Source organism: Vulpes vulpes, chromosome 9, assembly GCF_048418805.1.
Source record: "Vulpes vulpes isolate BD-2025 chromosome 9, VulVul3, whole genome shotgun sequence".
Classification (NCBI taxonomy): domain Eukaryota; kingdom Metazoa; phylum Chordata; class Mammalia; order Carnivora; family Canidae; genus Vulpes; species Vulpes vulpes.
In genome coordinates, this window is record NC_132788.1 from 30,837,016 (window position 1) to 30,861,128 (window position 24,113).

At 37.6% G+C, this 24,113-nt stretch overlaps 1 protein-coding gene across 5 annotated transcripts; it reads left to right on the forward strand.

Moving 5' to 3' along the window:
• Window positions 1-382: 382 nt before the first annotated feature.
• AADAT (aminoadipate aminotransferase) lies at window positions 383-23,117 on the forward strand. 5 transcript variants are annotated; one of them, XR_011994189.1, is made up of 13 exons: window positions 383-719; window positions 1,415-1,580; window positions 2,769-2,901; window positions 6,475-6,549; window positions 11,087-11,296; window positions 13,123-13,188; window positions 14,578-14,660; window positions 15,125-15,221; window positions 16,442-16,503; window positions 16,999-17,063; window positions 18,370-18,476; window positions 21,685-21,799; window positions 22,749-22,770. XR_011994189.1 is itself a non-coding variant. In XM_026017548.2 (13 exons), the coding sequence occupies exons 1-13, from the start codon at window positions 653-655 to the stop codon at window positions 22,788-22,790; spliced, it is 1,275 nt and encodes a 424-aa protein (XP_025873333.1). In that variant the 5' UTR covers window positions 384-652; the 3' UTR covers window positions 22,791-23,117. The 5 variants fall into 5 exon arrangements, 4 of the variants coding, with proteins under 4 accessions (XP_025873332.1, XP_025873333.1, XP_072575777.1 ...); XM_026017548.2 differs by having other exon boundaries at window positions 384-719; window positions 21,698-21,799; window positions 22,749-23,117; XM_072719675.1 differs by lacking the exon at window positions 383-719 and adding an exon at window positions 849-1,166 and having other exon boundaries at window positions 21,698-21,799; window positions 22,749-23,117.
• The last annotated feature ends 996 nt before the right edge of the window (window positions 23,118-24,113 follow it).

Here is a 24,113-nt window from a genome sequence, read left to right on the forward strand (position 1 = left end):
GGTGCGGAGCGGTGCGGTGGGGAGCGGTGGGGAGCGGTGCGGAGCGGAGCGGTGCGGTGCGGAGCGGTGCGGTGCGGAGCGGTGCGGTGCGGTGGGGAGCGGTGCGGTGCGGTGCGGAGCGGTGCGGTGGGGAGCGGTGCGGTGCGGTGCGGAGCGGTGCGGAGCGGTGGGGCGCGGTGCGGTGCGGAGCGGTGGGGCGCGGTGCGGTGCGGAGCGGTGCGGCGGGGCGCGGAGCGGTGCGGAGCGGTGCGGTGCGGTGCGGCGCGGCTTCCAGCGGGACGCAGAGGAAGCCCGCTGCAGTGGACCACGGCGGCCAGCAGATGGCGCGCTAGGACGGGGGTCGCGGCGGACTTCCGCCCCCTCCGCACCCTCCGGCCCACCCGCCCGGCCGCCGGCCTCTTCCTCGCGGCGAATCCGGCTGCGAGGTCAAGGGTTGGGCTCCTGCCAAACGGACTCAGGCACCGGCCGGGGGCTCCGAGGGCGTTGACCCGAGGTGGGGGAGGCCGCGGCGGGCGGCCATAGGCTGCGGCGCGGGGCGGGGGAGCGAGGCGGGCCCGGCCCGGCCCGGGACCCCGAGGGCATCCGAGGCTCCGAGCCCTCGTCACGGGGCTGTGCGCTGCTTCCCCGACCGCCGCAGGGGCTCGCGTCAGACATGAACTACGCTCGGTTCCTCACCGCCGCCAGCGCAGCCCGACAGCCGTCCGCCATCCGCGTCGTCAGTGAGTGCGGGACGCCGGGGGCTCCGGGGCCTCGGGGGCTCTCCCGGGCGGGGCTCCCTGGGGCCCTCCGGGGACTTGCCCTCCCCCAGGGCGGGGGCTCCCTGGGGCCCTCCGGGAGGGAGCCCGGGGGCGGCGCTGAGCTCCCTTCACTCCTTGCTGTGAGCCCGGCTCTGCGCGGACCTCAACAGGGACAGACTCGGGCTGCAGAGGAAGGCGAGGACTGGGGGAGGACTTGGGTGTCCGTGCTCCAGTGCAGCAGGAGCAGCAGTAGAGACACGGGCGGCTGCGGACACGTCCTGGGAAGAGACTGTGGTCTCTTGGCTGCGCTGCCAGAAGGGCTCTTCCCTGCAGGATGAGCAGATGTTAGGCACAGGGTGCAAGTGTGCGCGGTGGGGAGGGCCTGGAAACTAGGAAAGAAAGGAGTGAGCCCTGCAGCCGGAAAGGCAGGTAGGTGCCAAATGGAGGAGGGTTTTCTGTGATTGCGACCCTCTGCTTTACCTTTGGGATCGCTCTACCTTCTCCATTCTTTAGTTCCTCCACCAGGGAGGTAGGGTCAGAGAAAGCAACCAGCATTCTATCACTAGAAATTGTTCAACTTTACAGTTTTTTGTTGACCACAATGCAATATATTGAGCTAACTCTGTTTATGAAAGTCTTCAATGAAAGTGTTTTCTTCTCTTCTGTGTTTATTGTAGCTGAGATATTGGGCAGGATGCCGAAATCAATCTCCTTGGCTGCTGGAATGCCAAACCCCAACACCTTCCCCTTTAAGACTGCTGTTATCACCATAGAAAATGGAAAGCCCATCCAATTTGATGAAGAGATGATGAAGAGAGCACTTCAGTATTCTCAAAGTGCTGGGTAGTTATCAAAGGATAACATAATTTTGTTGGGTTTTTTTTTTTTTTTTTTTTGCAATATTCTAAGGCCCATTGATAAAGTAATAAGTAGGTATTCCACAAGTAGGAAGATTTGAGGAAGAGTCTTTAAAGAATAATTAAGACCAATAGGTTTATTGAATGCTTAACACTCCCCAGTGACTGCACCTTAATGGGTGGGGAGACTCAGAGAAGGCTTCTACAAGGAAGCTTGGAGCTGAGCCTGAAAAGAAAAAAATGAGGTAGCTAGGGGAAGAAGTAGGTTCTGAGGAAGGAGGAAAAGCAAAATCCAGGAAGCAGCAATTTTAATTCTGCGGAGTAATTTTGTAATATGTTCCCTTAATAGTTACAGACAACTATGCAAATACTTTGTCCCTCCATTTAGATGTCCTGAATTTTTTTTTAAGATTTTATTTATTTGAGAGAGGGAGAGAGCATGTACACGGGCATGAGTGAGGGGAGAGGCAAAGGAAGGGGGAGAAGCAGGATCGCCACTGAGCAGGAGCAGGACATGGGGCTCCATCACAGGACCCTGAGATCATGACCTGCGTCAAAGACAGACACTTAACCAGCAGAGCCACCCACACATCCCCAGATGTCTTTCATTTCTTAAAAGCAAGCTGAAACATACTTTATGACTTTGGTCAGCTGGTCTTCATCCAATGATAAAAAGGGTAATTCATGGAGTGTCTACACATTATACCTTATTAAAGTTTTCTTGTTCTGTGACCAAAAAGTGTATTGAAATGTAGCACGTTATGTATATAAATGATATATATGTAGGTTTTTCTTTCCATGATACAAAGAACTTGAGACTGGATTTCTAGGTAGCCTATGGAAATTTTCCTAGGAGAACAATCAATTGTGCAGTGAGTGCTCTAGTGTAAGAGAAAGAGAATAGTCTTTGGAATAAGAAAGATGTAGATTCATATCTCAGTTCATAATCTGAACTGATTGACTTTATGTGAATTTCTTAATCTCTAAGTCTGTTGCTTTGTCTTTTAAATAGGGATATTAATATTGGCAAAATGCATTTGAGGATTTTTTTTTTTGAGGATTTTTTAGATTGAATGAATAAAGTGACTGGCCTAAAGCTACCATCTAATTCTTGTCTACTATTATTATGATGATTTTTAAAACAATAAATTTGAAAATACATTTTATGCTTTAGAATCCCAGAGCTGTTATCCTGGATAAAACAGTTACAAGTAAAATTGCATAATCCTCCCACCATCAATTACCCAACCAACCAAGGACAAATGGACATATGTATAACATCTGGCAGCCAAGATGGTCTTTGCAAGGTAAGACTGAAAGGACAGGGAACCCCACGTTAAAAATCCAGTATGTTGGTCAATATAGTCATCTCTCCCCTGACCACAAGAGGATTGTGTTTCACGAGTTACTGGTAGCCTATCTTGTCTTTACCTAGAATTTTAAACAGGGAACTTAAAGACATTCACCAACCTGATATTTCTTAAATGTAGATCATGTGGTTAATGTCCCAGAGCTATGAGTCATTAAAACAAGATTCCTTTTAAGGAAGTACTCAACTCCTACCAGAAGCTTAATGAGCACTGCTTAATTTCATCTGGCTCAGAGATTACATTTTGATTTATATAGTTACGAAATTTCGGGATGATTTTTAAATTCTTTAGAGGGTATATCCTGAAACTCCTGAGATGAAACAGTATTCCTTTGTATGCTTGCTTATGTAATCATCTCTGCTTGCCACTGCTTCCATCGGTCTCCTTCTTGGACATGCTTCGTAGATCTAGGTATGTCTGCCTCTGACCTCTCTGGGTTAGTTCTCCTGTTGTCTCCCTCTTACTCTCTGTGTGTCTCTTTCTCTCTGTTACTCCATCCACCTCTCAGAGTCTGCCTCTGACTTCTCTCTGGGTTAGTTCTCCTGTTGTCTCCCTCTTACTCTCTGTGTGTCTCTTTCTCTCTGTTACTCCATCCACCTCTTTCCTGGGTTCCAGAGAGTCCACAGACAGACATAACCACCACTGGGGGTTCTCACAAGAGACTGCACCAGTGGTTCTCAGTTTCATCTGTTTCTTTTTTCCTTTCTTTTTCACAAATAGTTAGTCCTATAAAGATTCTCTATATCCAGACTTCACATCTAGACTAAAAAGGACTCTCATTTATCTTAAACCAAAGTAGTTTTGTTTTTCTTTTTATGAAAATGTGAAAGCTGCAATCCAGTTAGCTTTAATGAATTTTAAATTATCATTACAGAATAAGGTTTTGTTTTGTTTTTTTCAGAATAAGGTTTTGAAATAAGAATATAATTTTTCCTCCCACTTTCTGTGTTTAATTGGAGAAAAATGGGGATTAGCTGCTGTTTGAGTAAAAAGAAACATCTGTGATTCCATAGATTAATATGAAAAAAGTTCTTCTTCAATTAAATTCTGTCTTAAGAAGGTATACTATGAACTTTTTTCCAGAACAGTGCTCAAGACAGTTTCTTCTTTATCTGTCACAATATCAGTCATAACAAAGGAAGATGGCATAGATGGCCAAATATACCAATAATGCACTTATAGGCATGCTTATTACAGAGGCCTTCAGGGGAATCTGATTACTCTTCCTTCCACTTTGTTCTCCAAGATAGATATTATGTTAAGCACCTGTGTCTCTGTCTACCTCTCTTAAACAATGCTACCAGATAACAACCAGCCCCTCTTTTCATCTAGGATATTTGACATTTTCGTGTCCTTTAATTGACATGGGAAATGTCTGTGATTAGGTTTTCATTTAATTTATTGACAGTGAACATGCCACCCAAGTAATTTGGTCCTAGGATGTCCAAGCCTGGATCACTTAGAAACTTTTCAGAGCAGCGTAGTATTTGTTATAAAATGCCAAAAACTCATAAGGAAAAGATGAAGGGAACATCCTAACCCAAATCAGGAAACAAAAGTCAGAACATCTGCTTCAGAGAGGCCTGGGTGGCTCAGCGGTTTAGCGTCGCCTTCAGCCCAGGGTGTGATCCTGGGGTCCCGGGATCGAGTCCCACATCAGGCTCCCTGCATGAAGCCTGCTTCTCTCTCTGCCTGTGTCTCTGCCTCTGTGTGTGTGTGTGTGTGTGTGTGTCATGAATAAATAAATAAAATCTTTAAAAAAAAAAAAAAAGAACATCTGCTTCATTTGATAACGGCCATACTGTTTGTCATGAGATAAAGGTTGTTAAAATGATAGGAAGGAGGGGCTTAGACTGAGGATCGTGATACACCACAAGGAAAGAAAGGATGATTCCATAAATTATGTAAGATGTCATCATAATAGATCCGTTTGATTTAGGCTAGAAGCATCTATTGCCTAGATCATGTTGTCTGCAGAATCTCCTCTAAGATTTGTCAAGCCTGTCTTACCTAACCTCTAAATATTCTTTAACATTGTTAACCTTCCCAACCTTTCTAAAACACTCTTCACTGGTTCTCTTGACACCTCATTGACCCAGTTGGCCTGCCTTTGCAGTGTCCTCGTCTACACATCCATCATTTATCAGAGTTCCTCAAGGCTCAGTCCTCAAAACTCTTCTCCCCTTAGCCCATATACTAAGGATATGGATACTCACTTCCCAGGATACTTCCACTCACACTCATGTGCTCAATCATATGCTAGTAACTTCCAAGCTTCTTCCAAATCCATGTGTCCCATCTGTCCACTTGGCACCATGACAGGATGTTTCAAAGGCATCTCAAACCAAAACACACTCATCACCTTGTCCATCGGAGAGAGACAACTTTGTGGTTCTGTTTTTCAGTGAATAGCATCACTCCCTCCATCTGTCTAGTTCCATGGCCAGAAATCTAAGAGTCATTCTTCATGCCTCCTCTTCCTCATTCCCCTATAATCCATAATTGTGTTCTGTTGGTTTGGATTTCCTAAGTGCCTCTCAGTTCTCCTCTCCAATTCCATCATCACTGTCTGTCACACTACACACATATCTCTTCCCAGAACTGCCGCAAAAACATTCCAGGTGACCCCTCAAATTTCCCAGACTTTCCACATATATTCTCACTCATATTTTATTTCATATTGAAGCCAGAATGATCTTTCCAACATGCATATCTGATAATGTGACTCCCCCTTCCCAGCCTCTACCTAAAATTCTTACTGTCCTCATGTGGCTTGAATACCTGCATGGTATTTCTCTGCCTATTTCTGTCTAATCTCACTCTACCCTCCTCTTTACATTTCCTTTTCAGGACACAGAATTCTTCCAGTTTCTAAAACTGTACCTATTGTCATCGCCTATTCCAACTCATAACTTCTCAATGAAGGCTTCCCTGAAGGCCCAAGTCCACCTACAATGAGCCCTTATAACATTGTGCGTCTATACTTAAGCACTTACCATTGTATTTTAAGTATACATTTATTTGAGTGATTATTTGATTAGCATCTAGCTTTTCCATTGGACTAGTAGCTCCATGAAGATAAGAACCATGTTGCTATGTTCGTCATTTTCTCTCCACACCATGCATAGGCTTGGCTTATGGTAAATATTTAACAAATTTTCAAAGAAGAAATAAATGAATTTTAGGAGCCAAACCAATTATCTTACCCTAGAACAGAACTTGGGAAACTACAGCTAGAGAGCCAATTCCAGCCCTCACCTGACTTTGTAAATAGAGTTTAATAGGAACCCAGCTACACCCACTGATTTATATATTGTTTTTGGCTGTTTCTCACTATACAGGCAGAGATAAATAGTTGCAATGGAGATATTATGGCCCACAAAATATGTACCATCTGGCACTTTACAGAAAATTTGCAAACTCCTACTCTTGAATCCTAGTGAGCTCAAACTAACAAGGGATTCAAAGAATGGAAATAATATCCAAACTAATCTGTGCTTCTTTTGTTAGGTGTTTGAAATGATCATTAATCCTGGAGATAATGTCCTGCTAAATGAACCTATTTATTCAGGAACACTTCAAGCTGTGAGTACACATTTTTATAAAAGGGCCTCCTCTTTCTTATAATTAATAAGAAGAAAATATTACACCTTTAGAATTATCTGTCCACTGAAAGATAAAATTGTATCTTCCATCTGTAAGCAGGAAAATCTTAAGTGGCATAAGGAAAATATGTTAAATGTACCCTCTGCTTTATACATGTCCTTTTACAAAATCTATGTTTATAGGTGCTGAAATGAAGCTGCACAAAATCACGTCCAGCTTTCTTAACATTTCACTTGAAATGCAACTTCGCTTACAAAAACTTATTTTTCATAAGTATCTTTTATTACCATATGTCTAAGTACAGTCATGTTATATGTCAATTTAATATAACTGTAAACCAATATGGTATAATTAGGGCTTTCCATTCCAGTATTAATAGGACTATAATATCCAGAATCAGGAAAGTGATCATCTGGCTCCGCTGTGTACTAGTCAGAACACATCACTGAGCTCTAGGTTTGTTTGGGGCACAATACTTTAGGATTGCCATGGACTGATTTATGCATGTTCTTAGGTTAATAGAACTGGCACCAAAGGGTGGAAACTATGGAGAAACTATTTCAACTCCATATAAGAACTTCCTACCCATGACCCTTACTTCACTCCTGACTCCCTAAGAAGGTAAAACACTGCCCATCACTGCAGATACTCAAAGTTGCTCAGTAGTCATTAACACAAGTGTTAGAAAAGTAATTCTAGTTTAAAATAGGGGAATGAATGAGATGAACTTTATGCTCTGTTGACTCTAACTTCACAGATTCTCTTTTTTCAAGTTTAATATTATCTTAAAAATTAATATATAAAGCAATTAGTCTTCAAGGCATGTTTCCTCAAAACTAAGTAGAAATAAAATTGATACCATTAAAAATGCTTTTCCTGTGAACAATCTGAAAAGGAAATTAAGAAAACAATTCCATTTATAATAAAAGCCAAAAGAACAAAATCTCTGAAACCTAAGAAAGGAGGTAAAAGAGTTGTACATCAAAAACTACAAAAGGCTGCTGAAAGAAATTAAAGAAGACCCAAATAGATAGAAAAACATCACCTAATCATCAATTGTTTAAATGTCAATACTACCAAAGCAGGATGCCTGGGTGGCTCAGCGGTTGAGCGCCTCCCTTCAGCCCAAGACATGATCCTGGAGTCCCGGGGTCAAGTCCCACGTTGGGCTCCCTGCATGGAGCCTGCTTCTCTCTCTGCCTATGTCTCTGTGTCTCTCATGAATAAATAAATAAAATCTAAAAAAAAAAAAATACTATCAAAGCAAACTACAGATTCAATATAATCCCTATCAAATTCCAGTAACTTTTTTTGCAGAAATAGAAAACCTAGTTATCAAATTTATATGGGATTGGAAGGAATCCAAATAGCCAAAACAATCTTGAAAAAGAAGAACAAAGTTCGAAGACTCCTATTTCCTAATTTCCAAACCAACTTCAAAGCTATAGTAATCAAAATACTGTGGCACTGGTATAGGGATAGACATATAGACCAGTGGAATAGAATTCAGGTCCAGAAATAAATCCACACATCTGTGGTCATTTTATTTCAACAAGGGTACCAAAATCATTCAATAGAGAAAGAAAAATCTCTTCAACATAAGGCGCTAGGAGAACTGGATTTCCATATGCAAAAGAAAGAAACTGGATCCTTGAGCCACATAAAAATTTGACTCAAAAGGATCAAAGACCTAAATGTAAGAGCTAAAACTACAAAATCTTAGAAGAAAACATAAAAGCAAATCTTTGTGACCTTGGCACTAAATTCTTAGATATGACACCAAAAACACAGGCAAAAAGAACAAAAAAATAGATAAATTGTACTTCATCAAAGATTAAAAACTTGTGTGCATTGAAAAACGTTATGAAGAAACTGAAAAGACAGTCCACAGAATGGGAGAAAATATTTGTAAATCACATATCTGATACGGACTTAATATCCAGAACATATAAGGACCTACTATAACTCAATGACGACAACAACAAAACCTAATTTAAAAATGGACAAAGGATTTGAATAGACATTTTTACAAAGAAGAAATACAAGTAGCAAATAAGCACATGAAAAGATGCTCAACATCATCATTAATCATTAGAGAAACACAAATCAAAACCACAGTGAGATACTACCTTATACCTACTAGAACAGCTATTTTTTTCATGTAAAGTAACAAGTGTTATTTTACAACAAGCCAACAAGTTTGAATATGAGGAGAAATTGGAACCCTTGTACATTGCTGGTGGAAATGTAAAATGGTACAGCCGCTGAGGAAAAGTTTGTCAGTTTCTCAAAATATTGAACATAGCATTACCATGTGACTCATTAATTCAACTCCAAGTCTATACCCCAAAAGAACTGAAAACTGGAGCTCAGATAATTGTACACAAATGTTTATTGAAAGCATTATTCATAATAACCAAAAGGTGGAAGCAACTCAAGTGTCCATCAACAGGTGAGTGGATATAAAATGTGGCATATACATATGCTGGAATATTGTTCAGCCATAAAAAGGAACAATGTTTTAACACACACTACAACATGGATAAACTTTGAAAACTATGGCCAACTGAAAGAAGCCAGACACAAAAGGACAGATATTGTATAACTACACTTGTTTCTTAAATCTCAAACAGGCAGATTCAGAGCCAGAGAATAAGAGGTTACTAGGGCCTGGGTGGGGGATGGGTGGGGGGATGGAAAGTTATTGCCAAATGGGTAAAGATTTTCTGTTTGGGGTGATAAAAAATTTTGGAAATCAATAGTGATGATGGATTCACACATTGTGAATGTGATTAATGCCATGAGCTGTGCACTTTTGCCATTTTTAAATGGCAAAATTTTGGGGGTGCCTGGGAGGCTTAGTCAATTAAGCATCTGCTTTTGGCTCAGGTCATGATCCCAGGATCCTGGGATCAAGCCCTAAGGCAGGCTCTCTGCTCAGTGGGGGAGTCTGCTTCTCCTTTCCCTCTGCTCCTCCCCCTTGTGCTCTTTCACTCCCTCTCAAATAAATAAAATCTTTTTTAAAAAGGCAACATTTTTGTTATATATCTATTTACCACAATAAAAAACTAAAATAAAATCATTCCTTTTTCTTAATGGTTGGTTACTAATTAGTAATTATTTTACTAAACTCCTTATATGCCTATGAATATAAAACCACTGTCAGTGTAAACAGCATCATGCACACACACACAAATGTTTTCACATACCCAGACAGAAACTCTGTGCCAGGCTATGAGGAAATTTGCTAGTAAAGATTATGTTTTTTGTGGCCCAGTATTAATTTGTTTATTCATGGTGGATGTACTTTTTTAGCCTAAGAACTCTTAAATTCCTAAGAACTCTTAAATTTGTCATAAATTTGTCTGGATTATTCCCACTTAGTTCATGATTCCACATTTGCTAAAAGAGTGTTTATCCTTTGAAAAATTTTTCGTCTGAGAGCCTCACTCAATTATTGTTATTTCTGAAGTTCTAATTTTTTTCTTTAAGTTCATCCAAGAATAAGATTCCACAAGATTTTTATGAACTTACGTATGTCAAAAAATAAATAAAAATAAAAATAAACTTACGTATGTCCATAAGCAAGGCCACTACTTGTGATTTCAGGCTTAGCCTTTGGTAAATATGAAATACTTCCATCCTCCTGGGTAAGCTTCTGCCCTTTTTCCCTCAATGCCCTTCACCCCCTGGCTTCCCTGACCACAGTCCTAAGACCACCCTGAACTTCTCATAATGTGGAGTTAATGCAGGGGGGGCCCTAGACTCTGCTCTTGTTAGAAACTGTTTCTAATGTGCTCATGCTATACCACCTGTTAAATATTTTGAATATCACCTCTGCTTGTAACTATTTTAGGTATTAGCATAACAGATTCTTTCTGTGTTTAACTTTGTAAAAAAAAAAAAAGCATTAATTAATAAATATCTACTTTGTAAACCAGTTCTAATTATAATTCCAAAGATGACTCAAAAGAGGTTAGGAGATGCTGTGTAACAAATCTCAGTGGCTTGTGGCTAGGAAAGTTACTTTCTCTCACATTCTGCATATCTACCAAAAGGCAGCTGCTGCTCTGTTCAATGTCATCTCAATCCCAAGCCCCCAGGTGATAGAAGCAGCCTCTGTCTGGAACATTGCCAGTCAATAGTCAAGGGAAAAGGAAAATAGAGAACCACAAGCTGGATTTTAAAGCTTCTGCTTGGAAGAAACACACATCACTTCTCACAGTTTATTAGCCAAAGCAAGACATATGGCCAATCCTGACATACAAGAGAAAGGAAGTATACTCCTTCCTCTGGGAACCAACAGGGGATATTTTTGAACAATAATGGAATCTACCAAAGGATAACAATAAAATGAGAACATACAACCTCAACCTCTTAAGTATAGAGACGAGTGCAGGTTTATATGTTTAAGGGGTATAAATGGTAACATTCTTTGTTAGTATAAGAAGAGCCAATGACACATTTTGTAATCCTGTCTGAATCTTGGGCTTTTCTTTTTATTTGTGCTCAACAGCTGAAGCCCCTGGGCTGCAACATTATTAATGTTCCCAGTGATGAATTCGGCATTATTCCAGACTCCCTCAAAGAAGTCCTTTCCAAATGGAAACCAGAAGACTCCAAGGATCCCAAGAAAAACACCCCCAAATTTCTTTACACTGTCCCAAATGGCAACAACCCTACAGGAAACTCATTAACAAGTAACCGCAAGAAGGCAATCTATGAGGTATTTTAAAAGAATGTGTTATGCGACTATGTTCTTGTTTATTTTTGACTTTTGAGAAGAGTACTGTGCAAGCTCCCTTTCTTATTTCTTTTTATTACAAGGAATGTAATTTTTAATAAAAGGAATTTATTAATAATTTTTAATAAAAAGAATTCATCTATGCCCAAGGTCCTAATAAATTGAAACACAAGAAAGTACTCCATCCTTTGTTAACTATGAGATTTTTCTTTTCCTTTAATTGATATTTTCATTAAAAATAAGTAGCATTTTTGACCTAATGTTAAATTTTATGGAGTTATTTAATCAAACTTGGGGTTTGATTCATTATTTTATATTTATATTTTCAACTTGTCTCTTCTCCTTCCTACTCCTTAACATTTCAGGTTACAAAGAAATTTTTCAATATAAGAGACATGCTCTTCTTGTCAATTCTCTTTTAGGTACCTGACTATGATGCCTAAACTTTTCACTATAAACAATTTTTTAAAATATCAAACACATATCTAGCTATACAAGAGTCTTTGAAAATTAAGAGAAATGTACCTTTTGTAAAGTCTCTTTTATGTACCAACTGTGCTGCCTAGACTTTTGCTACAAATAGCTTCTTAAAAAATAAGTACCAAAGCCATATTAAACGTAGAGAATGTGCAGTAGAATCATAAAGATATCAGTTTCTTTCACTCATGTATATATATGTATACACACAGACACACACACGTTTGTGTCAAAATATTGTCTTATTTTTCACATACTCCAGAGTTCTGTCCTGAGTTCTCTTATTTACATCCTACAACTAGAGAGTCTCATCCAGTTCTATGGCTATAAATTCCCTTCTAAATAATAGAAATGCCTTTCCCTTGAACTCTAGACTTCTGTATCCAACTTCTCCATCCAACTTCTCTTTCCAACATCCACCTTGAATGTCTGATGGGCATTTCCAACCTACAATGGACAAATAGAACTCTTGATTTAGTCCAGTCACACCCAACCTCCAACCCTCCATCTCTGTAAATAGTCCATGAACAGTCACCCTTTATTCCTCTCTTTCTCTGTCTCTTCCTCACACCCCCGACAGCCAGTCCATCCTATGGATTCCACTGCCAAATGGATCCAAATCCACCTCTTTCTCTATTTCTCTCCTCTGCCCTTCCCACCACCCATCTTCCCAGCCACCACCTTCCTTTACTGGTCTACTAGGATAGTTTCCTCGATGGACCCCTGCTACATTCCACTCTCAATCTCCAACCAGGCATTCTTCACACAGTAGCCAGTCATGTCCTTCAGCCCCTGAAATATAAATGTGAAGCCAGTCTCATGGTCCTCCTGGTGCAGTCCTCTAGTGGCTTCCCTTTGCAATTAGAATCCAAATTCCTTCATCTGTCTCACAAAGCTATGTGACCTGCTAGTCTGTTCCCAAGCCTTATTGTCTCTTCTCTTTCTTCTTGCTGCAACCTATTTTGTCATTCTGAGCTCTTGTGTTATCTTGTCAGGAAGGGCTCCCCAATGAAATAGCTACCCTGTCCTCCTCTTTGTCTCTCAGATATCACCCTTTATCACCCTGCCTAGCCCCTAAAACCTCTTGTTTAATATTTGTCTTCATTATCTATTATATATAGTGTCTTTCCCAGAACTTAGAATGTAAATTCCATGAGAATAAGAGCCTTCAGTGAATGCCTTGCTCATCTCTTTATCCTCATTGTCTAGGACAAGAGGCACTTAGTAGCTTTTTGAGTGAATGAATGAATGAATGAATACAAAGAATTATGATTCCAAGTGATTTTCAGCTTAGTTCTTAAAAATTAAATATCCTACTTCAACCATTTTAGCTTGCAAGAAAATATGATTTCCTCATCATAGAAGATGATCCTTACTATTTTCTCCAGTTTAGTAAGGTAAGTGATGATGTGAACTTATTTCACAATTAAAGGATACATTGTAAGTTATTATACTGACTTGACTTTAGCCTGGCTGCTGAGTTGGAGCTAATCTACCTTTACATTGAAGTTAAGTAAAATTGTTAGTAATTTGCTACCACTTCAATCTTTAGTCTTTCAGTTTTATCATGGAACTAATACTTCTCATGTCTGGTATTACTGCTCTTTCCAGAAATGACTTACCTTTAAAATAGTAGCTAGCTCACTATACTGTGCATTTGGGTTCCCAGAGTGAGTCAGGGCTAATGGTCTTCTCAAACTCCAAATCCTAGTTCATAGCTTATTAAACATCATATGAAGTAGGCTTCATTTTGGGTATCAGCTATAGTCTCTTGGCAGTGGCTGACTGGAATGATATCTGAGAAGAATTTGAAAGCTAGGCCTGAACTTAAAGAGAAAGAGGGTCCGTGCTCAGTTAGTGATGTCCATTACAGAGAAGGCATTACTGGCAGCATGCCACATATTTACCATTCCTGTCTTTGAAGACCTGGATATTACCAGCAGAACAATGTATTTTAAGGATCTTTTTCACTATGTATGCACGCCACTTTTCATGATCATGGTCTCCTAATAGCAGTAAGTGGTACAGATTCTCAGTGCCTGGTTCTCAAAACTAAACATTGTCTTTATTCGCCTCCCAGGGCTGCAGAGAACATATGCTTGGATTCAATGCTCCCTTTAAATCTACTGAAAAGAAACAAAAACTCTGGACTTTTCTATATGGTTTGCTGAATATCACATCTACCTACCTATTCCCTACCATCAACATGACCTGGCCTCTTTTCTTGTGTGCATATACTTTTCTTTATCTTTTTTTTTTTTTTTTTTGCGTATACTTTTCAAGTAAATATTGAAGTCAATATTGCAGTATGACTACCTTTCTCATCTTGTTTTATCTTTCTAGCTCTTCTAAGGATTCTCTCTCTAAACAATCCTGAATGCTGCTGGCCCTCTTCATTTTGATCTAATCCAAATGAGTTTTTCTTGAATCCTTCCTCTAAATCTGTTAATCCTGAATCTCAACCTTTGAGTGAGATTTTGAGGAGGGCCTTTTTGAGGAGGGCCTATTTGAGGTTTCTCTAAATTCATAGTAATAGCATCTTAAGCAAATGAGTAAACTCTTCTGTGTGTTTTTGACAGAAAAACTGTGAAGATAGGCAGGTACTCATAAAAGAACATGCAACTCAGTTTCTTATTCCATTTTAAGACTAAGGTAACAGAAAAGATGGTTGTGCTGCTGCTATCAGAATTTATGTCCTCTCCATTTCCTACACAAAATAATTTTTCAGTCACTCACAATGTTCTCAAAACAACAATATGGTTTTTTTTTTTTTTTTCCATTTCAAGCCCTGGGCACCAACATTTCTTTCCATGGATGTCGATGGGCGAGTCATCAGAGCGGACTCTTTTTCAAAAGTCCTCTCCTCTGGGTAAGGCCTTGTATCTTACCTTAGGGCCAGATCTAAAAAAGATAGGTTGTACCTAGGTATTTTTTAGTCCAAATAATTCTCATTTAAGACACTTATATTCTTACTTACCTTAAAACATCAGTTTGATTATTAATATTAATATATGCCTTTTCTTTCTTTATCCATCTCCAGTAATCAAAGATATTTGGGCATTAATCTAAAGTTGTAGTGGGCCTGGTCAGGTTTTGGGTTTTATATATGAAAGAACACATTTTGAAATACTTGGTCAGACTTGCATTCTATTTTAAACGTAAGCTTAAATTTAAATCTGAATTTTAAATAATAAGTAGCTAATTTTATTATAATATTTTAATTGTCTAGGCCCATTTGTCCCCTGGTCACACCTGTCTTACTAATGAAATCAATAAAGTGACATGTATTAATTGTTAATACAGTATTGGTATTGTGCCTTTGCTCTTTTGTAGGTTGCGAATAGGGTTTATAACGGGTCCAAAACCCTTGATAGAGAGAGTCGTTTTACACACACAAGTTTCAACTCTGCACCCTAGCACTTTTACACAGGTAAAGACAATGTCAGAAATAAGAGGTATTTGGGGTTTCTTTTTAAGAAATCAAAATAAAAAGTATGAGATGTTAGCGAGAAAGACTGAGTGAAGGTGGCAGGAAGGGAAATCACTGATACTGAATCTCTAGTACCAATATGGGCTGAAGTAAAAGATCAGATACCTCAGATGTTTACTCTAAAAGGCAAATGAGAATTAAATTAACCTGGTGTTACTTTGCAGCATAGACCAAATTCTTTGAGAGGGAGGGTATCTTATTCATCCTGTGTCCCTAGCATCTATCCCAGGAACTCCATAAAAACTTTGTTGAACTGAAGAAAATGGAAGTGAGCTTGGCGAAGTAATATAACTTTAGCTTCATTGTCCTGGGATCCGTAATGAGCATAAGGATTCAACCCTGTTTAGTGACTCCTTGTTTGACTTCATTGCACATGTGCTAAAGACACTAGTTGTTATGTATTTTAGCTAATAAACAAAGTAAAATTAATTTTAGAGAATGTATAAAACTCCTCACAAACTTTGAGAAATTATTGGATCCATCCCTAAGGCAATCTTAAGAATCAGATCCTAAGGGTAGAATTGCTACCTAAGAATTCAAAATCAATAGAAAAAGAAGACTAAGGCTAGGACACTTGATATTGTACATTCCATAAAGTACAAATGTCCCCATGTTTTATCAAGTTGGGGATTTTTTTTCCCGTATTTTTTGTGTCCTATCAACAAAACTTCGCTATCCATTTATAACATTTAGAACTTCTATTTTATATTTAAAAAATCACTGAAAATATTACATACTACATATCTATTATATATATTTTACATTTAAAGAATCAATATAGTATGCTAACTAATGGCATGGGTCTGAAGCTAGACAGTCTAACTTAAATCCAGGCTCTATCTGTGACTATGACCTTGGGAAGGTTCATTTAAAACTTGTGCCTTGGTTTCTTCAGTAAAAAATAAACAGTAGTCTAATATTAATATACTAATGTATTATAAATGTTTCTGGCACAAAGCAAGTACTATATAAACATTTGTTATTTTATTGTCATTGTTAATAATTAACATTTGCTATAAATCACTGTGTAAAGCTTGGTTCAGCTTGTGGTGGTTTACAGGTAATCAAAAATGATTTGCTTTTTATGTTTGGCAGAAAAAAAAACCCACACATTTTAAGAGGGTGAACCATGACATTTGTTATTGTCTTTTCTCTCTTAGCTTCTGGTGTCACAGCTTCTACACCAATGGGGAGAAGAGGGTTTCCTGGCTCATGTAGACAGGTATTGCATGCTAGTTTCCATATTTTACTAGAAATAGACTTCCCTTTATTAATTTTCAATAGATTTATTCCAAAATAAAGGAAAAAATGCAGTGGTAAAACGTTTGCCACCAGACAGGTCAAATAAACATGCTCTATTCCCTTTTCAATCATTCAACATTTTAATCAAGATAGAAAGCAGATTCTTAGGGTACCTGGGTGGCTCAGTTAAGCATCTGCCTTTGGCTCATGTCATGATCCTAAGATCCTGGAATGGAGCCCTTCATCAGGCTCTGCTGAGTGGGGAGTCAGCTTCCTCTCACTCTTGCTCTGTTGTCTTTCTCTCTCTCTCTCTCTCTCTCTCTCTCTCTCTCTCTCTCTCTTTCTCAAATAAATAAAATCTTAAAAAAAAGAAAAAAAAAGAAAACAGTTTCTTACAGACAGGACTCCAGAGCCTTCTGGTTTTTTTAATCAATGAACTAATAAACACATGCTTTTCATTGTTTTCATCTTCTAGGGTTACTGATTTCTATAGGAACCAGAAGGATGCATTACTGGCAGCTGCAAACAAATGGTTAAGTGGTAAGTGGAACATACATCCTATCCTGTGATAGTCACTAGCACTTTTATGAATGGGGGATAAACAGTGCATAGTTAGTGTTAATAATATTGCAAGAAAAGTAACAAGAGTCCAGGAGTATTCTTGTCCAGATATGTTGCCCTATAAGTAATGTCAGAAGTAACAGTCTGCAAACCATGGCACTGTTCTATCTCTATTTTGCCTGTCTGCTGCAAATAATCTGTAGTTTAAAGGGTGGGGTGGGGGAAGACCTTTTAGTCTAAAAATCAACTAGCAATAACTTAAGCTAAATGATGGCTATACTCAAAAGGTTTTAGAGCTACTTCAGAATTTCCCCCAAACAGCAGAGGAATTGTCAAATGGTATGCTCCTTTTTTAATTAGACTACATAGAAACAAAGTAATACTAAGTCAGTACTATCTCATTACAAATTATTTGCCTTCTAATCATTAACATCATTTATCTAATAATGCCTATTGCTAATTTGCAGGATGATTTAATGTTCTGTTAATGAATTACATGATTTTAATCATATCATTAAAAAAGTTTTTGGTATAAATAATAGTAAACAAAAATTAATTCCTTATTTCTGTCATAACTTGTTCCCTATAAATTCTTGGTAAATATAGAATTACCAGTTTATTTTTATTTATTTATTTTTTTTTTTAGAATTACCAGTTTAATAAGAGTACTATTCTTCCATTTTGTACAGCAGAGTTAAAGAAAAGTTTCTATACAAAAGCAAGTACTAAAAGATAATTAAAATGAAAATAATTGTCTTTCCTTCTTGGCTTCTCTATCCTAATACTCAATGAAACAAAAAGGCTACAAATACATCTGAAATTCTCAAATTTTAAGTACTTCTTTTCATAATCAATCACATTATAAAAATTAATCCATCAGACTTCCAAACTAATATATAAATGACAGAATTTATTGAAGCGCTGGAAGAATCTAGAAGGAGTCGAAGAATCTTCTGTAGTTGAAAGAGCCAGAGTTGGCTTTGGTCTGGTTCTAACTAAGGGAAGTAGACACAGGCCTTAGATTCCTTGCACTACCCAAGACTGACTGAAATTGGAAATATAAACATGAGTCTCCCTCCCTCCCTTCACTCCCCTCTCATTTTTAAATAAACTCAGAACATCAATTTTCAGGGCTCATAGAATTCTGTGTTTTAAAAATGCTGTCCCCGAAGGGATGTTTTTGGACATTCTAGTTGACAGTTACTGAGATTATGTCATTAATTGGTATATTTGCTGTCATCAGAAATGACTTTAGCAGATATTTATTCTCTTCTTTGGTTTGTAGGTTTGGCAGAATGGCATGTCCCGGCTGCTGGAATGTTTTTATGGGTTAAAATTAAGGGTATTTATGATGTAAAACAAATGATTGAAGAAAAAGCCATTCAGAAAAAGGTAAAAGACATGGATGGAACTGGAGGGTATTATGCTGAGTGAAATAAGTCAATCGGAGAAGGACAAGCATTATATGGTCTCATTCATTTGGGGAATATAGAAAATAGCGAAAGGGAATAAAGGGGAAAGGAGAAAAAGTGAATGGGAAATATCAGAAAGGGAGACAGAACATGAGAGACTCTTAACTCTGGGAAACGAACTAGTGGTGGTGGAAAGGGAGGTGGGCAGGGGGTGGGGGTGACTGGGTGATGGGCACTGAGGGGGGCACTTGATGGGATGAGCACTGGGTGTTATTCTATATGTTGGCAAATTGAACACCAATAAAAAATAAATTTATAAAAAAAAAGAGAGGTAAAAGGGTAGAGTTCTACTTTTTCTTTAAAGTGATTTTCCTTTTTTTATTTTTTAAACATTTTATTCATTTATTCATGAGAGACTCAGAGAGAGGCAGAGACACCTGCAGAGGGAGATGTAGGCTCCCTGTGGGAAACCTGATGCAGAACTTGATCCCAGGATCTTGGGATCACGACCTGAACTGAAGGCAGACGCTCAACCTCTGAGCCACCCAGGTGCCCCTAACATGATTTTTCACTTAAAAATGAAGAGTTGTTTATCACTGCCCTCCACCCTAACCCATAATAGTTTAATATCAGATGTCATTTCATATTTCTATATCTTACATTTCCAATTATGTTACCTCGTTTTTAAAATCATAATAGTTTTTTGAGTTACACAGTAATTCTTCTGGTCTACATTAATAGAAATAGAGTCATTCATCTCAGCTACTGGTTAGTTTAGTGACTAAGAGCAGATGGTTTTTTTCCCCCTGATTAAGAAAGTAAAGCATGCTAGCAAACTTGGTAAATTCATAACAGTATAATGGAAGGTTTTTAAATAGCTCATCATTTCATCACCCCAATTTTGTGACCATTTGTGGTATATTTGCTTTTTTTTTTTTAAAGATTTTATTGATTTATTCAGGAGAGACACAGAGAGACAGAGATACAGGCAGAGGGAGAAGCAGGCTCCATGCAGGGAGCCGAATGTGGGACTCAATCCCAGGACTCCAGGATCATGCCCTAGGCCAAAGGCAGGCACTAAACCACTGAGCCACCCAGGGATCTCCCCTGTGGCATATTTTCTTGAAGAGCTTGTCTATATGTTGTATTTTGTCTGTGCAGTTATTTTTCATGGTTAAAATTACACAGAAAAGTTTGTGTCCTGTTATCACTTAATATTGGCTGTAAGTATTTTTTTTAGGATTTTCTTTTTCTCCTTTCATACTTAAATCTACTTAGTTATCATTCAAGGGCATTGATTAAGATGGGAAATCTAAATATTTTTTCTGTGTAGGTGTATAGCTGTCCAATTTACCTAGTGGAGTATCCTTTCTCCATGAATTAATTCTTTTGTCACATTTGCCAGTCTTTTATAAACACTGAAATCTGGTTCTAGGGTCACTTTGTTTTGAGGCAGTAAGTATGAGGGAATGGATTGTGTTGATGCTGGCACAGGACCATGCTAGTGCACAAGAAATGAGATTGTGTGGATGCTATAAAACTGATGTCTGGAGGTCAGACCTGGAGGCCGTCATATGTCCTCTCTAACCACCTTACTTGAGGGCAGGAATCATGCTTTATTCATTGTTCTACTCCTACCAATTCTACATTGTAGGTACTTAGTAAATACTTATGTCAAAAAAAATACATTTTAGTATAGTAAGTCAATTTTACATTTTCTTTGCTTTTCTGTCAATGCCATTATCATCAGGATCATTTGATAAATGGTTACTTGTATGGATCTCTGAGGTAGGTACTAAGGATATAGACTTTTAGACTTTCTTATATTTTTTTGGTGTACTCCATGTAGCCCATGTATCCTCTTGCATGTAACCTTAACTTTTTCTAAATAATCTCCACTTTACAACTACAACCTTAGCCCAATTCTGGTCATCTTATAAAGAGGTTATCACTACCCTTCCTTCTCTCACAGCTCCTTGCTTGTAGTGCACCCCCAATATTTTCTACTATATTGGGAGAAGTGATAGTTTTCATTTTATTGTGCATCAGGACAGAAACCCATCTTCTGCTTTGAAATCTCTTCCCCCAGAATGCCCCAATTCAGTTCACTCCCAACTCACCTTCTTTTAGTGGACAGTGCCCAGATTTATACCACATAACAAGAATGAATACTTTTGAATATCATGATCACACTAAATTATAATCTCAAAGACCTAACACAACCAAAGTTTATTTCTAACTCACATAAAACTTCCAAAGATGTGATCTGCAGGCAAATCTGCTCCAACCAGTGGATCAGAGACTCTCATTCCTTCCTTCTTGTTGCTATTTGGTCTTCAATGCATGGATGCCACAATGGCTACAAAATGGGAAAAGCTGGTGATGGGTCACACTTGGGGAGATTTTTATGGGCAAGGCCTAGAAGTTGCATGCATCACTTCACATCCGTTGGCTAGGATTTGGTCATATTGCCACACATAACAAGAAAAAAGCTGGAAAACAGAAAATATTCATACACCCAAGAAACAGAGGAAATGGGGTTCACAATCAGTGAGTCATCTGCCATAGTGCTCACATCAAGAATAGCAGTTGTTCCCACTACTCTGTCTTGACATACTTACATAACATTTTTATTCATTCACGTTATGTATCAAATTTACCTCCTTTCAATTCTTTGACTAGACCAATTTTCTTCCCCTCTCAAGGCCTTTTACACTATCTTCTCCCTAAAATACTCTTCACCCACTTTTGGCTCGGTCAACACCTACTTATTATCCAAGTCCCAGCTTAAAGCCACTTCCAAATATGATAACTTAAAAATGGTCTCTCATTGCTTGACTTTATATTACTTTCCTAGTTGGCTAACCATTTATTCATGTTTATTACCCTCTCTATTTCTTTTATAAGCTGTCCTTTGCCCATCAAAGCTAGAATATTAGTGTTTTTCTTCTCAGTTTCTGTATATTATTTATATGAAGAAGATGAAGCACTTGCCATATTTACATAAACAGTAATTTTTTCCAGATTCTGTGCTTTTATTTTAGGACATAGAGACATTTTACATAAAATTATTTTTCTCATGATTTTTTAAGTTGTTTTTAAATGTAAAAAGTCTTTTCCCACTCTGAGATTGGATATACCTACATTTTCTTCTAGTTTTTATTTAATGCTTATTCACTTATTTTCAATAAACTTTCTTAGGTATTAATGCTTCCTGGAAATGTTTTTTACATCGATAACTCAGCTCCTAGTCCTTACTTCAGAGCATCCTTCTCTTCAGCTTCTCCAGAACAGATGGACATGGTGAGTACAATATTCTCTTTAGAGTAACACTAGATACCAATTCTTTTTTGGGGTGCATGTGTTCATTTTGTGAGTTATAACATTATTTAATGTCCTCTTAATTTTCTGAAAAATAAGTATGAAGTGAGAAGTCATGAATTGCTAATAAAGACATATTTTAATGATAGCAAATAGACAAATGCATGAGACCAAGTTGGAGTTAAATTTCATTGTCTTCATGAATTGTTTTCAGACTTGCTGAACAGTGTGGGAAGATTACTGACATATAAGAAAACTTCTTTCCTTCCTTCCTGGAATTAATATGAACTAAATTCAGTACAAATTCATGAAAGCCATTAATCTCTTTCTCTGAAGAAAAATATATCAGCAAGGGTCAAATGCAATAATATTCTTAAATTAATTATAGTCTGGGTTTAGCCAAAATAACAAGAAGCAAAGAAACAAGTTCCTAAGGACTGCATGTCTGGGACTCCAAATAGAAGAATCATAAATTGAACAACACCATTAACCTCAAGAAGAGTCTATACTTGCCCTTGCAGATGGACTGGTTCTTGATGTTCTTTATTTACTTGCTTTCTCATCTCATTAAATATGCTTTTCATAAGTTATCTCTGCTTTTACATATGAGGAGAGTTAGACAATTGAAACATACAGAATGCATATGCAGGTGAATGATTATATGAGAAAATAATTAGTGTTGTGGGAAAAATGGAAAATAATGATCTTAAAGGCTTAAAGAACAAATAAAGTCCTGGGAATCTGATATGCTTATAGCTACATATATTAGTGGACGTTGATGGCATCCTCCTCAGATTAAAATGATAAATTTGACTTTTCATTGCCTTATCTTAACCTAAGATGAATACTCTGTTTGAATTTTTTAAATTATCACAAACTTTTCCTAAGTAGCATCCTAATTTCATTCATTTTTATCTCTTTTCTATTTCAGGCCTTCCAGAGATTAGCCCAACTTGTTAAAGAATCTTTATGAAGAAATCAAACTATGAAAAAATCAAACTCTTTCATGGATTTTTCAGATAAATTATTTTTATGTTTTAGCAAGAAGAAATGATTATTGGCATAAGACTTACAGATTGGATTTCAACAATCATGTCATGTCTGTAGTAATTGTGCCCTTAAATTCATCAGATTGACAAAATATAATCCACTTATACCTTTTGATAAATTTTCACTCTGCAAAAATTATTTTTATCCTGGATTTTATTATAAATAGCTCTAATTGCTTTCTGATTTCCCATAAACTTTCCTTGAAACTAACATTTTACAATAAATTATTTTGAAAATGTAAGAAAATAAATTCAGAATGGTATATAATGTGAACTTTTTCTATTTTTAGGAAAATTTAATGAAATCTTACTGGAAAATTTGTTAGAATTTGACCATTATAAATGATTATCAGTAAGAGTACCACTGACATTATGTTGTGCCATAGAATCCTTTTAAAATAAAATTCTGAAATTAAGCATACTTAAAGGCATTAGGCCTATTAATTCTAAATAAGGAAGAGAGATAAGAGACTTAGAAGAATTTGCTACACTGTATTTTCATAATACTACACAATTTACAAAAACACATTCTTATCCATTACTTAAATCTACTACACCCCTTTGAGGTACTTAGGCAATACTTTTTAATGACTTTCTCACTTTTTCACATATTTTTCTTATCTGATTATTAATGTATGCTTATTTAAAATTTTTCAAACAATACAGTCAGTATAAGCGATAAAGTAAAAGCTACCTCATTATCTCATCCCCAGTGATAACTGCTGTCAGCATTTATCATCCATCCTTTTAGATGTTTTTCTATGCATATGCATGTTATATGTAAAAGAGTAGGATCTCATTATGACCATGTATCACAAATACCTTATATTTGCTTTCTAGTGGTCTGTAACAAATTACTACAGTGTTTCAAGATCCAGTAATTATAAAGTTATAAGTTCCTTTAAGAAATTAGGAAGTCACTTTCACTTATGACATCCTTTACATGTATAGGCATACCTCAGAGATATCGTGGGTTCGGTTCCAGACCACTCCAAAAAAGCAAATATTGTCATAAAGTGAGTCAAACAAAATTTTTTTTGTTTCCCAGTGCATATACAAGTTATGTTTACATGATACCATAGTCTATTAAGTATGCAATAGCTTTATGTCTAAAAATCAATGTACATGCCTTAATTTAAAAATACTTTATTTTACAACTGATGAATTACTGAACTCTACATCTGAAACTAAGGAGGCACTATATGTAGGCTAATTGAATTTAAATTTTAAAAAATACTTTATTTCTA